The 16,802-nt window shown below is 52.4% G+C and overlaps 1 protein-coding gene across 3 annotated transcripts in view; it reads right to left on the bottom strand.

Moving 5' to 3' along the window:
• Positions 1–16,802, bottom strand: part of FARSB (phenylalanyl-tRNA synthetase subunit beta) — a 113,054-nt gene that overhangs the window by 24,481 nt on the left and 71,771 nt on the right. For 2 of the 3 annotated variants that reach the window (XM_029067216.2, XM_029067224.2), the window contains one exon: positions 12,795–12,947. In XM_029067216.2, coding sequence (XP_028923049.1) covers positions 12,795–12,947 — 153 coding nt within the window. Of the gene's footprint in view, positions 1–11,666; positions 11,851–12,794; positions 12,948–16,802 lie in introns of those variants that run through there. The other variant, XM_029067231.2, reaches the window with a different exon arrangement.

Genomic DNA, 16,802 nt, shown 5'->3' with positions numbered 1-16,802 from the left:
AGCAGTTAAGAAGCTGTTAGAAATATAATGGAATTACACAACCGTTCTAGGCTGATTAATGACAATAGCAAAGGGAGAAAAGACCCAGTACAGTATGTAATTTTTTCAGACCAGCCCTTTGGCTTCTTTGCCAGTAAACCTGCATTACTAAACAGCTCCTGCCCAGAAAGAATCAGTGAATCTCACAAGATTTAAATGAAAAAGGATGACCCAAATCAAATCCTACTATTACTAATTATAATGATTTTAAAAACCCTAGAAGATTTACATATAAAGCCACACCACCAAACTTCAAGTTTGGAAGTTACGGATCTCCGTTTACTTTCTGGAGATGATCTTTCTTCTTCCTCTTATGCTCATGACAATTGAAGAACCCTACCGAGCAGCGTAAGGAAGTTTGGAAAATGACCGAAGGGCCGCATTTACGACTCCAATCTGTCGCTGGGACGGCTGCCAACCCTGATGATAGCTTTCCGACTTCTCTGGCCCTTCGATCGATCACTTGTATCTATTGAGCGCCCGTTACATGAGGAGCAGTGTCCTACGTAAGCACTTGGGAGAGTGCGACATAGTAGACTTAGCGGGCACGTTCCCTGTCCGTATCGAGCTCACGGTCTAGAGCAGGAGACTCTGATGTGTAATTTTAAAATACGTACAGAAACGCTGCGGGGTTGGGGCGAATATCAAACGCATAAAGGTCACAGAGCGAGCGGCCGGACAACGCGGGAGGGACGGCGAGCCGGGGAAAAGGGGACCCGGGGAGGGAAGAGAGTCTCTTGGAGAAGTTGGGATGCCTTGAAGTGGGAGAGAGTGGTAGTCTGGTCTGTATGGAAGGTGAGGGAGTTTCAGGCTAGGGGGAGGTTGCGGGAAAAGGGTGGGCGGAGAGATAGAAGAGATAGGGGCACAGCGAGCAGACCGGTGACAGAGAAGCGGAATGTGTGGGCTGGGCTGCAATGAGGAGATGAGAGAAGTGAGGTAAGATGGGAAAGGCTCTTTTTAAAACCACCATAATAGCTCATAAAGTGATTCCAGGATCTCATTTCTCTGGACACCTCAGGACCAGAAACCTACGATGTTAGGGTATTTTGTCATTACCCCTGAAGGCTGAAATACGTACCAGATAATAACAATAACTGCGGTATTTGTTAAGCACTTACAAGGTACCAAGCATTGCGCCGTGCACTGGGGTCCTTTAGAATGCAAGTTTGGTATGGGCAGAGCCCATGTCTAGGAATTCTGTGGCATTGTACTCTCCCAAGCACTTAGCAGAGTGTTCTGCACTCAGTAAATACCACCGATTGATTGGAGTAGATATCAGATGATCGGGTCGGACATAAGCCCTGTCCTACAGGGGGCTCACGGTCGAGGTAGGAAGGAGAACAGATACTGATTCCCCATTTTACAGATGAAACTGGGGCCCGGAGAGGTTAACTGACTTGTTCGAAGTCACGGAGAACGTGAGAAACAGTAGCACAGTGTAGACAGCACAGGCTGGGGAGCGCCAAGAACCTAGGTTCTAATCCCAGCTCTGCCACTTGTCTGTTGTGTGTGTGGCCTTGGGCAAGACACTTAACTTCTCTGGGACTCGGTTACCTTATCTGTACAATGGGGATTAAGACTTTGAGCCCCATATGGGACACAGTCTGTGTCTATCCTGATTAGCTTGTATCTACCCCAGTGCTTAGTTCAGTCAGTCATTCATTCACTCATTCATTCAATCATATTTATTGAGCGCTTACTGTGTGCAGAGCACTGTACTAAGTGCGTGGGAGAGAATAATAATAATAACGTTGGCATCTGTTAAGCGCTTACTACGCGCAGAGCACTGTTCTAAGCGCTGGGGGAGACACAGGGTCATCAGGTCGTCCCACGTGGGGCTCACAGTTAATCCCCATTTTTTACAGATGAGGGAACCGAGGCCCAGAGAAGTGAAGTGACTCGCCCACAGTCACGCAGCTGACAAGTGGCAGAGCTGGGAGGCAAACTCATGACCTCTGACTCCCAAGCCCGGGCTCTTTCCACTGAGCCGCGCTGCTTCTCTATTCTGTTTACAAGAATAAACAGACATATTCCCTGCCCACACGAGCTTACAGTCTGGAGGTGGGGAGACAGACATTAATATAAAAAAAAACCCGACAGATACGTACACATAAGTGCTGTGGGGTTCGGAGCGGGGGAGGACGAAGGGGGCAAGTCAGGGCGATGCAGAAGGGAGTGGGAGAAGAGGAAAGGGGGGCTTAGTCAGGGAAGGCCTCTTGGAGGAGACGCGCCTTCAATACGGTTTCGAACGGGGGGTGAGGGATTATCTGTCAGATTTGAGGAGGGAAGGCGTTCCGGGCCAGAAGCAGGACGTGGGCGCCGAGACAGACGAGAGCACGGCACAGTGAGCAGATCAGCATAGTCCCCGGCACGCGGTAAGGGCTTAACGAATGCCATAAAAGAAAAAGCAAAAAGAAACCCCAAACCGAAACGAAAGACCCCCAAAATAAACCCAGGGACAGATCTGGGATTAGGACCCAGGTCTTCTGACTCCTAGGCCTTTGCTCTTTCCTCCAGGCTATGCTGCTTGTCTTAGAGAATGGTGCTCTGGATCGCTTGCTGGGTGTTCCATTCCCCTTCTGCTTAGACTGTTGGCCGGTTTCAACCGCCCGGCCCCTCCGTGGTCAGAATTGTCACCACCACCACGGTCTCTGCCAGCATCGAGCGTCTCCCCGTGCGGCGCACTGCGTCGGTGTACTGAAAGACGCCGTCCCTGCTGTAACATCCGTGACAGGTAAAAGTGATAATAACAACTGGTATTTGTGAAGTCCCTACTGTATGCCGAGCGGCGGGGTAGACACAAGATCAGCAGGTCCCACAGAGGGCTCACCCTCTAAGCAGGAGGGAAAACAGGTCCTTGAATCCCCGTCTTTGCTGATGAGGGAACTGAAACCCAGAAGTTAAGGCAGCTGTCAAACGTCACACGCAGGAATGTGGCGGAGCCACTACTATTTGTTCATTCATTCATTCCATCCCATTTATTGAGCACTTACCGTGCGCGGAGCACTGTATTAAGCTCTTGGAAAGTACAATTGGGCAACAAGTAGAGACATTCCCTAGCCAACAACGGGCTCACAGTCTAGAAGGGGGGAGACAGACAAGACAGATGCACATCATTAAAATAAATAGAACAACAGATATGGTCAAACATACACACGTGCTGTGGGGCGGGAAGGGGGTAGAGCAGCGGGAGGGGCTCAGTCTGGGAAGGCCTCCTGGAGGAGGTGAGCTCTCTCAGTAGGGCTTTGAAGGGGGGAAGAGAGCGAGTTTGGCGGCCGGGAGGAGGGAGGGCGTTCCAGGCCCGAGGTAGGACGTGGGCCGGGGGTCGACGGCGGGACAGGCGAGAACGAGGCCCGGTGAGGAGGTTAGCGGCGCCAGAGGAGCGGAGTGTACGGGCCGGGCTGGAGGAGGAGAGAAGGGAGGTGAGGTAGGAGGGGGGCAAGATGATGGAGAGCTTTGAAGCCAAGGGGGAGGAGCTTCTGCTTCACACAAACGCCCATCGGCAACCACAGGAGATTTTCGAGGAGGGGGGTGACGTGCCCGGAGGGCTTCTGTAGAAACTAGAAGCCAACTAGAAGCCGGGTCCTCTGACTCCCAGGCCCGTGCTCTGGAAAAAGAACAAACGTCCGCCCAAAGATGGATGAGTGGAATTCATGAACAGATGGAATGAATGGAAAAGAATTAATGGAATAAACCAAAATACTCAGAGGTGCTACGGGTGGCTGGTGGGTTGACATAACCAAGGGAGGAGGGGAATCAGTGGAGGATCGCCTCTAGGAGAGGGTAGCTTTCAAGGAGGTGTCTCGGCTTCTCCTCCTCTCTCTCACGTAACAGACGCTTAGCGCTTTACAAATCCTCTGCCAGAGTAAGCACTGGTCCTTATCCTTCGGGAAGAAAACCTGCAGGGATCGGCACGATGAAAAGCCGGCAGAGAAGAGAACCAGGAGCTCTGTAATTAACTGTGAAATGAACCTGCACACGTTCAAATGTGGACTACCCCAGAATTAATTGAACGTAAGGCCATAAAAAAAATACCACACTGCATCCGCACCGGTAAATCCATCAGACACGGCGTGCTGTCTCCGACACGGCAAGAAATGATACTTTAAAGTGTTTTGCCCTTTAAATAAAAATTCAGAAATAATAATGATAACAACGCTGGTATCCGTTAGGCGCTTACTATGTGCAGAGCACCGTTCTAAGCGCTGGGGGAGATACAGGGTCATCAGGTTGCCCCACGTGAGGCTCACGGTCTTAATCCCCATTGTACAGATGAGGCCACTGAGGCACGGAGAAGTGAAGCGACTCGCCCACAGTCACCCAGCTGCCAAGTGGCGGAGCCCGCATTCGAACCCATGACCTCGGACTCCCAGGCCCGGGCTCCTTCCACCGAGCCACACTGCTTCTCTCAATGCGTTCCAAGCTCAACTGCAAATCATTTTGGCTTTTCCACCTTCTCGATGACGGATACTTGCAATTCCCTCCGAAGAGTATCGACTACTGCAAATACATCAAGGGGGCAAGAGAGCGTTCGGAGCTACGGTTCGGTGGACAGAGTTGAAAACATAGTAAAAACCCTCAACGTGACACACTCAATCCATCAGTGGTACTTACTGAGGGCTTACCGTGGGCAACACTCTGTACTAAGGTCTTGGGAGAGTAGAGGACAGCGGAGTTGGTAGACATGCTTCTCATAAGAGAAGCAGCGTGGCCCGATGGATAGAGCACGGGCCTGGGAGTCAAAGGACCCGGGTTCCAATCCCAGCTCTGCCATTTGTCTGCTGTGTGACCTCGGGCCAGTCCCTTGGCTTCCCTGCGCCTCGGTTACCTCCTCCGTAAAGTGGGGATTAAGAACGTGAACCCGACGTGGGACGGGGACCGTGTCCACCCTGATTTGCTTGTATCTACCCCAGCGCTCGCTACAGTGCCTGGCACGTAGCGACCCCTTAAGAAATACGACAATTATTATTATCACGTCCCCTGGCCTCCGGGGGTTTACGGTCCGGAGGGGGAGACGGACATTCAAATAAATTACGGCTATGCACGTAAGTGCCGTGGGGTGGATATCAAGTGCTGAAAGGGCACGGATTCCGGTGCACGGGCAAAACAGCGTGGCTCGGCGGAAAGAGCGCGGGCTCGGGAGTCGGAGGTCACGGGTTCTAATCCCGGCTCTGCCGCTGGTCAGCTGCGTGACCCTGGGCGAGTCACTTAACTTCTCTGTGCCTCAGTGACCTCGTCTGTCAAATGGGGATCAAAGCCGTGAGCCCCGCGTGGGACAACCTGATCACCTTGTATCCTCCAGCGCTTAGAAGAGCGCTTTGCACAGAGCGCTTAACCAATACCACACTTCCGATTTTCTTTTAGAACAGCGCGCGGCACTTCAAACGGTGCTCGGCTCATAGGAAGCGCTTAACAGATACCATCGTTCAATTCAAGGCAAAAGGGAGAGGGGGTAGGCAGGGAAGGCCTCTTGGAGGAGATGTGATCGCAATAAGGCTCTGGAGGTGGAGAGAGGGTGGTCTGTTACAAACGAAGGAGGAGGGGGTTTCAGGCAGCCGGAGGACGTGGGCGAGAGGTTCGGTGGCGAGAAGACGGTAACGCCGAGTCGGTCGGCATTAGAGGAGTGAAGTCCGCATGCCAGGCCGCCGTCGGAGATCAGTGAGGTGAGATAGGAGGGGCAAGCTCACCGACCGCTTCAAAGCCCACCCTCCGGAGTTTCTGTTCGACGCAGAGGCGGCTGGGGCGCTGCAGGAAGGAATAGGGAGACGCGCCTATTCTTCAGAAAAATGATCAGGGCGGTGGAGTGAAATACAGACCGGAGCGGGGAGAAACAAGAGGCGAGGACACTGAAGCGGTAGAAAAGGCAGGACGGGATAAGTGCTTGGATCGACGCGGTAGTTCGGACGGGAAGGAAAGGGAGGATTTTAGCAACGTCGCGGAGGTAGAACTGACAGGATCTGGCGAAACAGAAGGGACACGTGAGCCGAACGGGACGTAAATTCACCGCCAGTAACCCTATCTCGGCATCGTGTAGAAGAGTACCTATTTGAAAGGTCGTGGTAAAAGGGAGATGATCAGGGCGTGGGCCTGGGAGTCAGAGGACCCGGGTTCTAATCCTGCCTCTGCCACCTGCCTGTCGCGTGCCCTTGGGCAACTCACTCCATGCCTCCGTGTCGGTTTTCTCTCCTGCAAAATGGGAGTCGGATACCCGTTCCCCCTCCCACCCGGGAGACCCGGGTGGGAACTGATGGTCTTTCATTTTACCCCGGGGGCTTAGTACTGTGCTTGGCAGAGGGTACGGGCTGAGCAAATACGATTATTATAATCATAAAAAAACAACGGAGAGGATGATTAATTGGCATTATCTTATGCTCGGGCTAAATCTGCTACTTCCTCACGAACTCCGCTTTACCGTATTCTCCCAAGCACTTGGTGCAGTGGTCCGAGCGCATTAAGAGCTCACTGATCCATTGATCACGATGAGCAGGTGGTTATCTGAAAGACTGTCCTATTGCACGGTTACTACGGAAGGCAGAGTGGCACAGGGGAGACGGCGCGGGCCTGGGAGTCAGAAAGTCATGAGTTCTAATCCCCCTCCTCCACTTGCCTGCTGTGTGACCTTGGGTAAGTCACTTCACTTCTCTGGGCCTCAGTTCCCTCATCTGGAAAATGGGGACTAACTGTGAGGCTCACGTGGGACAACCCGACGACCCTGTATCTCCCCCAGCGCTTAGGACAGTGCTCTGCACATAGTAAGCGCTTAACTAATACCAACGTTATTATTATTAAAATGGGGATTGAGACTGGGAGCCTCACGTGGAAAAGGGACTGCGTCCAACCTGACTCGCTTGTACCCACCCCAGTGCTAAGTACAGTGCCTGACACATAGTAAGCGCTTAACAAATACCACAATTAGTCTTCTATTTCTCTGTTTGATTAAACGCCTTTCACCTCTCATAATGGGTATCCACCGAGAAACTAAAACCACGGGACCGGAGGGACCTTGATAAGTTACTGATTAAAAGCCCTGCCTCTGCTTCTGGCACATTCGAGAACGGCAGAAACCTCTTTTTAAGAGAGATATGCCCCAGCCACTCTTCCAAATCCGTCCCGTTTTACGTCGGCCCCAGGCCCCGCGTACCAAAACTGACAGATGCGGAGGAGACAGGAACGGGGAACTGAAGTGGGACAATCCGAGCCTCTACACTGTAAGCTCGTGTGGGCAGGGAATGAGCCTGTTCATGGCTGCGTTGTACTCTCCCAAGACCTTAATGCAGTGCTCTGCGCAGTAAGTGCTCACTGAACACGACGGAATGGACGAATGAGGGCCGGACTGGCGCGGCTGGAGGGGTTTCCACCTTGTTTCCTTCTTCCCGACTCCGAGCCGAGCCGCCGGGCTTCCCGGCGGGCCGAAGCGGGGCTACCCCTCCCCGCTGCAGGTGCCGGGGAGCGGCCCCGACCCCGAAGCGGCGCGGGGCTCCCACCCGAAGTGCCAGCGAGAGGCCAGGTTGCAGCCTGCCGCCGGGGAGGGACCGCGGACGACTGAACCCGTGCCTCCTTCAACCGGGGCGGCGTGGATCCGGGAGTCCCTCTCCCTCCCCCGCCTCCTGGTCCTCCCCGGCTCTCCCTGACGCCAGGCCGCGGGCTGAACCGGAGCCTCGCCGTCCTCGCGGTTTGAAACGCTCCGCTTGGCCCTCCGCCCCCGGCGGGACGCCTGTTTCCGCCGAGAACGGTCGGGCCCCGCCGACGCTCCGCTCGCGTCCCGCCTTCACCCCGTCGCTTCACCGTCCCTACGGGCTGCATTCCCGCTTCCTCAGGTCACACTGGATCTTCTCCCCGGGCCCCAGTCGCGATGAGTCCCCGACTCTTTTGTAAGCCCGTCGAACGGCAGGGACCGCCTCTATCTGTTGCCGACCTGTTCATTCCAAGCGCTCAGTACAGTGCTCTGCACATAGTAAGCGCTCAATAAATGCTACTGAATGAATGAATGACAGCCAGCAACCATTAAATGAAGACTAGATGGCACAGAGAGGCCTTTAAAAAACCGATAGTGGGAAGGATGATCACTTCTCTTATGCGAAACCCATCTCACACACTATCAATCCACGTTGCACAGCTCTGATTTTACAAAACCCAGCAAAGGGTAAGAGAACCTAATTTCACTCACACTTTTCAGGTTCTGAAATCTTTCTCCGCGTCCCTCGAGAGCGAGGGGGGGGGGGGGTGGGGCTGGAGGGAGAGAGGAAGGTCATAGCCTAAGGGTCAGGCCAATGGACATTTAGGTGTTGGGATAACAGAAGGTGCTTAAGTAACCGTGGCCGCGGCACAGCTTCGAAACCGTGCGTGCGTTATGTAGAGACACAGCCTTAACGGCACAAGATCAGCCGAGGACAAGACAAGCGAGCCTAAGGAATGATGGACTCTTTTCGAACTGAGCGGCGCTTGAAATCTCGACTTCTCATACTAGCCTCTTAATAAGTTAGGGCTTTCTGCTGACATGTGTTCAACTCAAAACAGAAATGGGCAGGAGGATGGGGAAAAAAACAAAACAACAAAACTAAAATAATAATAACGTTGGGATTTGTTAAGCGCTTACTACGTGCAGAGCACCGTTCTGAGCGCGGGGGTAGATACAGGGTCATCGGGTCGTCCCACGGGAGGCTCCCAGTTGATCCCCATTTTCCAGATGAGGTAACTGAGGCCCAGAGAAGTGAAGTGACCCGCCCACGGTCACACGGCCGACAAGTGGCAGAGCCGGGACTCGAACCCATGACCTCTGACTCCGAAGCCCGGGCTCCTTCCACTGAGCCACGCTGCTAAAAGAAAAACAATGCCGGATTCATCCAATTCGAGATGAGCAACCACCCAAAAAATAGCAGCGCCCACTAGAGACGACGTTTTCCGAGGATTTGCCTCACAGCCCCAAAACTGTTTTAAACGCGAAAACGTTAAGAATCTTTCCTGCCTAGAAATGGTTTCCCAAGAGAATAATGCATTTAACGTACATGATTTAGCCTGGAATTGACCGCAAAAAAAAAAAAAAAAAAAAATTCGGGGAAAAAAAGCGCATATGGGCTATAACAGCCTAATCAAAAACCACTAAAGCTTTCAGACGCGAACCCTCTTCGAACCCTTCAAATACACTGTAGTCCGTTTGGACGATGTTGGATCTCTTTCTTTCACTGGACAACTGACCTCACCCCATCGTCGGCATGACGTTCTATCTCACTCATGTCCTTAAATGGCACGGTGAGTTGCAAGTAAAATAAAAACAAGCCGAGCCGCTAAATCTTCCAACTTTCTCTACGGCCAAGGGCTTGGCGAGTCTCTCACTGCAGTGACGCGGCACGTTCTACCACCTGCACCGCAAGCAAGGTTAAACTCTGTCCACAGAAATGCCGGAACCGAAAGCCAATGTCTGACTTTCCTCTGCAAGGAGCCGAGGACGTGTTTTAAAATAATGTCGTCGCGAGGTTTCCCTTCACCCACTTTCATTCAATAGTTCATTCGGTAGCATTTATTGAGCGCTTACTATGGGCACTGTACTGAGCGCCTGGCATGAACAAGTCGGCAACCCACTTCAGACTCAAGCGTCCCTTCGAGATCCGAGCAAAGCGGTGTAAAAGCCGCCACGGGCCATTCATTCACTCAATAGTATTTACTGAGCGCTTACTATGTGCACAGCACTGTACTAAGCGCTGGGAACGGACGATTCGGCAACGGATAGACAGCGGCCCTGCCCGATGATGGGCTCACGGTCTAAACGGGCAAGACGGACCACTCGATACGTGGCCGGCAGGAAATAAGGTATCGCTTCCTGAGAGCTAGCGACGTCCTCGAGAAGGATATCGCAATAACTCCATCTAGCTTTACTGTGATCGGCAAAGCATCGAGTTTGGATTATTAAAAATCCAGGCAAATGCCCAAATTCCAGAAGACAGCTGAAAGGGCCACGTCAAAAAAATAACTCTTTTTTTAAGCTCTTCCTACTTCGGACCTGCTTCCTTGGAGGAAAGCAGTTATGAAAAATGGCAAAAGGGAGGAAAGATGACGAGTGGTAAATATCAGACCAAAAAGTACTAATTCATTCATTCAATTGTATTTATTCAGCGCTTACCGCGTGCAAAGCACCGTACTAAGTCCTTGGGAGAGTACAATACGACAATAAATAATAGTAATAATAATTAGGGTATTTGTTAAGCGCTTACTATGGGCAGAGCACCGTCCTAAGCGCCGGGGTAGATTCAGGGTAATCAGATCGTCGCACCTGGGGCTCACAGTTTTTAATCCCCATTTTTACAGATGAGGTAACTGAGGCCCAGAGAAGTGAAGCCACTGGCCCAAGGTCACACAGCAGACAAGCGGCGGAGCCGGGGATTAGAACTCACAGCCTCTGACTCCCAAGCCCGGGCTCTTGCCACTAAGCCACGCTGCTTCTCCAGTAAACAGACACGAGCGTAATGAGACACGGTAAAAGAAGTTCTCCCACTGCTAAATTCCACAACAAAGGTAAACCGACTCACGGAGGGATACGGAAAGAGATTTTGCTCCTCGAAGACACAGTGTGGGGCTCTGCGCATTATAAGCGCTCAATAAATGTCACCGACAGGTTGACTGACTTGAGCTGAAAACCTGGATGTCAGTAGTTTCACACAGGCCTGTCGGGGCCTCGGTCTTCAACTGCAAAATAATGACACTACAACTTGCCCACGTGATCACGTGAAGGCTCGGAAACTCCTTTTTCTCTTCCTTACTAATGCCCGTTTCCGAAATGAAGACCTATCCGATCAACGGCACTTGCTGAGCACTCACGCTGTGCGCGGAGCACTGTACTGAGCGCTTTGGAGAGTACAACAGGGTGGCGGGTCACGGGTCAGAAGGTCTTGGGTTCCAATCCCGGCTCCGCCACCTGTCTGCTCTGTGACCTCGGGCGGGTCACTCTGCCTCTCCGGGCCTCGGCTGGCTCATCTGTAAAGTGAGCATTGAGCCCGCGAGCCGCACACGGGACAGGGACTGCGTCCAACCCGGTTTGGCTGCATCCACCCCAGCGCTTAGGACAGTGCCTGGCACGTAGAAAGCACTTAACGAATACCCTAATTATTATTCTTATATTCTAGGTGGGGAGACAAACATTCAAACAAGTTACAGATTGGTGAGAAGTGCTGTGGGGCAGAGGACGGGGTGATTACCAAGTGCCTAATGATTACGGTACTGTCAAGCAGCGGGGCTCCGTGGAAAGAGCCCGGGCTTCGGAGTCAGAGGTCATGGGTTCGACTGCCGGCTCCGCCACTTGGCAGCCGTGTGACTGTGGGCGGGTCACTTCACTTCTCTGGGCCTCAGTTGCCGCATCTGGAAAATGGGGATTAACCGTGAGCCTCACGTGGGACGACCCGATGACCCTGGATCTACCCCAGCGCTTAGAACAGTGCTCAGCACGTAGTAAGTGCTTAGCAAATACCAACATTATTATTATTATTATTATTATGTGCCAGGGACTGTAGTAGGCACTGGGGTACATACAGGCATATAGGTTGGACACAGTCCCCGTCCCACGTCCCAGTCCCACCATCTCGATCCTCATTTTTTACAGGCGAGGAAACTGAGGCACGGAGAAGTAAAGTGACTTCCCAAGGTCTCAAGCAGACGAACGACGGCGCCGGCATTAGAGCTCACGACCCGCTGACTCCCAGGCCCCCGTTCTATCCACTACGCCGTGCTGCTTATCACAGCGGATCGCACCGATCGCGGCCGACGTTCACCATCTTCGTTTTGTGGCTCTTCAAAACTCACCCCGGAAAGTGGGACCAGAAGCTGCCAAAAGCCCCCAAGTGGGAAGAAGAGTTAAAATCTTGACTATTTTACGAGTCAGTCTAAATGCACTATGACATTATCTGAACACAACCCAAAAGCCACTTTCAGGACATTTCTCTCGGTTGACTTTCCCGTCCACTGACACTGCAGGAGCTGAATAACTCCACTGTCGGGAAGAGAAAACGCCATCAGGACGGGGTGGGGGGATAAAAGACGGCGCTGTGACAACAAAGCGAAGCTCCCCCGCTGGGGCGGCCTAAAGGACACCCGGAGGGCTTGAAATTGAATCTGCCCATCTCAATCAATCAGTCGGTCGTACGATCGCACGCTTACTCTGTGCAGGGCACTGTAGTGAGAAGCAGCGTGGCGCAGTGGAAAGAGCCCGGGCTTTGGAGTCGCAGGTCATGAGTTCGAATCCCAGCTCGGCCACCTGTCAGCCGGGTGACTGGGGGCCAGTCACTTCACTTCCCTGGGCCTCAGTTCCCTCATCTGTACAACGGGGATGAAGACCGTGAGCCCCACGTGGGACGACCCGATTCCCCTTGTGTCTACCCCGGCGCTCAGAACAGTGCTCTGCACATAGTAAGCGCTGGACAGATACCGACCTTATTATTATTAGTAGTACGAAGCACTGGGAAGAATACAATAGAACAGAGTCGGGAGACACGCTCCCTGCTCACGAGGAACCTACTCGTGATGATTTTTCAAAGTGGCGCATCGGTAAAAGAAGCGTGCTTCCGTACTCTATGGGTCTCAGTCATGGTTTAACTGTGTATTATGCCGTGCTCACATGAGCGCCGATCGGTGTTTTTACATTTTATAAGAGGCCGCACTTCCTGAAAAATGAAAAGGAATGCAGCCGTCTACTTCGACAGCGACGGAATGGGGAATCCCTCGGTTTCGTCCGCAGGTGTCTCGGTAAGCTTGGCCGGGAAATGTCTTACCTTCGGCCGCTCTGATGGAGTAGCCCTTCTCTCCGCCGGCCGATATATCCAACAGCTGCATAAATCGATCCAACAGTCCGTGGATAACCTCGAATCCGGAAGTCTTGTTGTAATAGACCGCGCAGAGATGTCGCAGGTTTCTTGCACCTACATCTGGAAGGGACACGAGAGCGCGTCTTTAGCCTCTTAACTTTCGTAAAGATACGGTACGTTTCTTTTTGAGTCTTTAGCCTCTTTCTTTCAGTCTGTGCGGACCCTGTTTATGAACTAGATAGCGAGAATTCGGCAAAATTAAAGCAGAGGCCACAGTCCTGCGACACGTGGAACGAAATTAAACAATTAATGATGACGGCGGTGATGACGGCGATAATGACGGCAGTAGTGTTTGTTGAGTGTTTACTAGGTGCCAAGCGCTGGGGCTGATAGAAGATACGGTCCCTGTCCCACATGGGATTCACAGAGAACAAATACTGAATCCCAGTTTTCGGAAGGGGAAACAGATGCAGAGACGTTATCGGTGACGCAGCTGGCAAGTGGCAGAGCGGGACTGGAACCCAGGTCCTCTGACTGCCAGGCCCACGCTCTTTCCACTCCGCCATGCTATGTATCTCAGTCTAATTAAAGATAAACGTTCACAGACGTGTTCTTGAGAGCTTGCTAATTAGCGAAATCCACGTTCTCCACCAGACGTCACGTTGTTCCCCCCCAGACATATATTCAAATGCAGGTATTGTGTGCTTTTTTCTCTCACCATGTCTTTAGGGATGTTTTATGCCCAAATACAACACAGGAAAGCAAAAACAAATCCTAAGAAACACACATCCACATGATCGGCGTGGCTCAGTGGAAAGAGCCCGGGCTTGGGAGTCCGAGGTCATGGGTTCGGATCCCGGCTCCACCACTTGCCAGCTGTGTGACTTTGGGCAAGGCGCTTAACTTCTCTGTGCCTCAGTTAATTCATCTGGAAAATGGGGATTAAAAACCGGGAGCCCCACGTGGGACACCCTGATGGCCTTGTGCCCCCCCCCCCCAGCGCTTAGAACAGTGCTTTGCACATCGCAAGCGCTTAATAAATACCACCATTATCTAAACACCACACATTTACTGAAATGTGAATCACTTACATACATCCGGCTGGTTTTCCTAAGTGAGAGAGGCAGTACTGATAACCACACAGACTAGTTCCTCTCCGACGCGTGAACGGAAAACGATTCTCTGTCGTCGTTCTTTTAATTTCTCCGTTACTTTAACGTACAAACTCATTCACCTGCAAGTCTTCCTCAGTACCGGCAAATTCTGGTCTTAAAAAACACACTGCCCAGCAATGAATCCAGTCCAGTAAAGATGGTTCTTTGTCATTTTCGAATAGCGATGTGTTCTGATTCTCTGCTGAGAGCAGTGCACTGTACTAGAGGCAGCGTGGCTCAGTGGCAAGAGCCCGGGCTTGGGGGTCAGAGGTCGTGAGTTCGAATCCCGGCTCTGCCGCTTGGCAGCCGGGTGACTGTGGGCAAGTCACTCCACTGGGCCTCAGTTACCTCATCTGTCAAATGGGGATGAAGACCGGGAGTCCCACGTGGGACAACCTGATTACCCTCTATCTACCCCAGCGCTTAGAACAGTGCTCTGCACAGAGTAAGCGCTCAATAAATACTATCGAATGAATGAATGTTTACTAATGAGGTAATTTAGGCAGAGAAGTTAAGTGACTTGTCCAAGATCGCGAGCAGTGCTTGGCAGATAGTAAGCGCTTAAATACCAAAATGAAGTGCTTAATTAATGCCCCGGTGATAAATTACGGTTATTATTACCATTATGAAGAGGTCGTTGGAGAATCTGGAGAGCGCGGTCTTGATAGTAAGCGCTTAACGAATACCAAAATTACTGTAAGTGCGTAATTAACGCCACAACGATAACTTACGATTATTACGATCATGAAGAGGTCGTCGGAGAATCTGGAGAGCGCGGCCTCGATAGTAAGCGCTTAACAAATACCAAAATTATCGTAGGTGCTTAACTGATGCCACGACGATAAACTACGGTTATTATTACGATGATGAAGAGGTCGTTGGAGAATCTGGAGCCGGGGTGTAGTGACCGCAGTGGCCAAAGATGAGACACGGAGGAGAAGAATCGAGACCAGGAGATCTATACAATCCTCCGGGGAGTTGGAAAGGGAAAGGGAAGAAAGGGAAGCGGTGGAGGCAGGGGGTGGCTTTGGATGGCAGAGATTCTTTTAATAAAGGTGAGATCTGTGTAAATCTGTAGGCAGAGGAGCCATTTAAAAGGGAGAGGCGAAGAGAGCCGTTGGGACGAGGAGGACGACGAAGCAGAGAAGACGGGGGATAATAACGTTGGTATGTGTTAAGCGCTTACTAGGTGCAGAGCACCGTTCTAAGCGCCGGGGTAGACACAGGGGAATCGGGTTGTCCGACGTGGGGCTCACGGTCTTCATCCCCATTTTCCAGGTGAGGGAACTGAGGCCCAGAGAAGTGACTTGCCCACAGCTGACAGGTGGCAGAGCCGGGATTCGAACTCATGACCTCTGACTCCCAAGCCCGGGCTCTTTCCACTGAGCCACGCTGCTGCTCAAGGATAGGAGGTTAGGGGCGCAGGCAGAAGAGGAAGAGTTGGAGAGCAGGTAGATCTCTCCTCGAGAAAAAGTTGGGAAGGAGGAGAAAGAGCAGAAAGAATAGTAGAGACGTGAAAAAGTGACCTAGGAGAGTTCACGCCCGAAGGTTTCTATTTTCATTCATTCATTCAATAGTATTTACTGAGCGCTCACTCCGTGCAGAGCACCGTACTAAGCGCTCGGAATGGACAGAGCGGGAACAGATAGAGACGGTCCCCGCCCTCTGACGGGCTCACGGTCTGATCGGGGGAGACGGACAGACGAGGACGATGGCGATAAACAGAATCGAGGGGAAGAACATCTCATTCCCAACAAAGCACCTGGAGACATCGTCGGGGGGTAAGGGAGAGCGTGGTGGGCGTAACTGGGAGCCTTGGGAGAAAGCTAAATAATGTTGGTATTTGTTAAGCGCTTACTATGTGCCGAGTACCATTCGGAGCGCTGGGGTAGACACAGGGGAATCGGGTCGCCCCACGTGGGGCTCACGGTCTTCATCCCCATTTTACAGACGAGGGAACTGAGGCACCGACAAGTGAAGTGACTCGCCCACGGTCACCCGGCTGACAAGTGGCCGAGCCCGGATTCGAACCCGTGACCTCTGACTCCAAAGCCCGGGCTCCTTCCACTGAGCCACGCTGCTTCTCTTAATTAGCTCAGATTGGAACCCATGGGCCACGGGATTAGAACCCACGACCTTCTGACTCCCGGCCCACGCTTCGCCCACTACGCCTTGCTAGCCGGCCCCTCGCTGCCCCTGGGGTACGGTTCCCGCCAGCGGGTCATCAGGTGGTCCCACGTGAGGCTCACAGTTAATCCCCATTTTCCAGATGAGGGAACTGAGGCCCAGAGAAGTGACTCGCCCTCCCGGTCACGCGGCTGCCAGGCGGCGGAGCCGGGAGTCGAACCCATGACCTCGGACTCCGAAGCCCGGGCTCTTTCCCACTGAGCCCCGCCGCTCCCTGATAAATACTCCAACCTGCCCAATAAGTAAAAGGTGACTTGAAGAGCGGGCTTTTTAACGAGGAACGGTGTCAGGGGTACGTCAAGATTTGGATTTGAAAGCTGCAGTGAAGTCAACGGTTGAAAAAGTGAGATTTAGATGGAAAGGTTAATCGACTGATGACCAGGCTACCGATCGGGGCGTTTCGGCAGCCACTAGGTAAATGAACAACAGCCGGAAGGGGGGTTTCTCAAAGCGTCAGGGCCTAGCGGATTGTGAATCCCGGCTCCGCCACCTGTCAGCTGTGTGACTGTGGGCGAGTCACTTCACTTCTCTGGGCCTCGGTTCCCTCATCCGTAACATGGGGATTAACCGTGAGCCTCACGTGGGACGACCCGATGACCCTGTATCTGCCCCAGCGCCGAGAACGGTGCTCTGC

This window comes from Ornithorhynchus anatinus, chromosome 1 (assembly GCF_004115215.2).
Source record: "Ornithorhynchus anatinus isolate Pmale09 chromosome 1, mOrnAna1.pri.v4, whole genome shotgun sequence".
Taxonomy (NCBI): Eukaryota; Metazoa; Chordata; class Mammalia; order Monotremata; family Ornithorhynchidae; genus Ornithorhynchus; species Ornithorhynchus anatinus.
The sequence above is the reverse complement of the archived record's forward strand: the minus strand, read 5'-3'. Positions and strand labels throughout refer to the sequence as shown.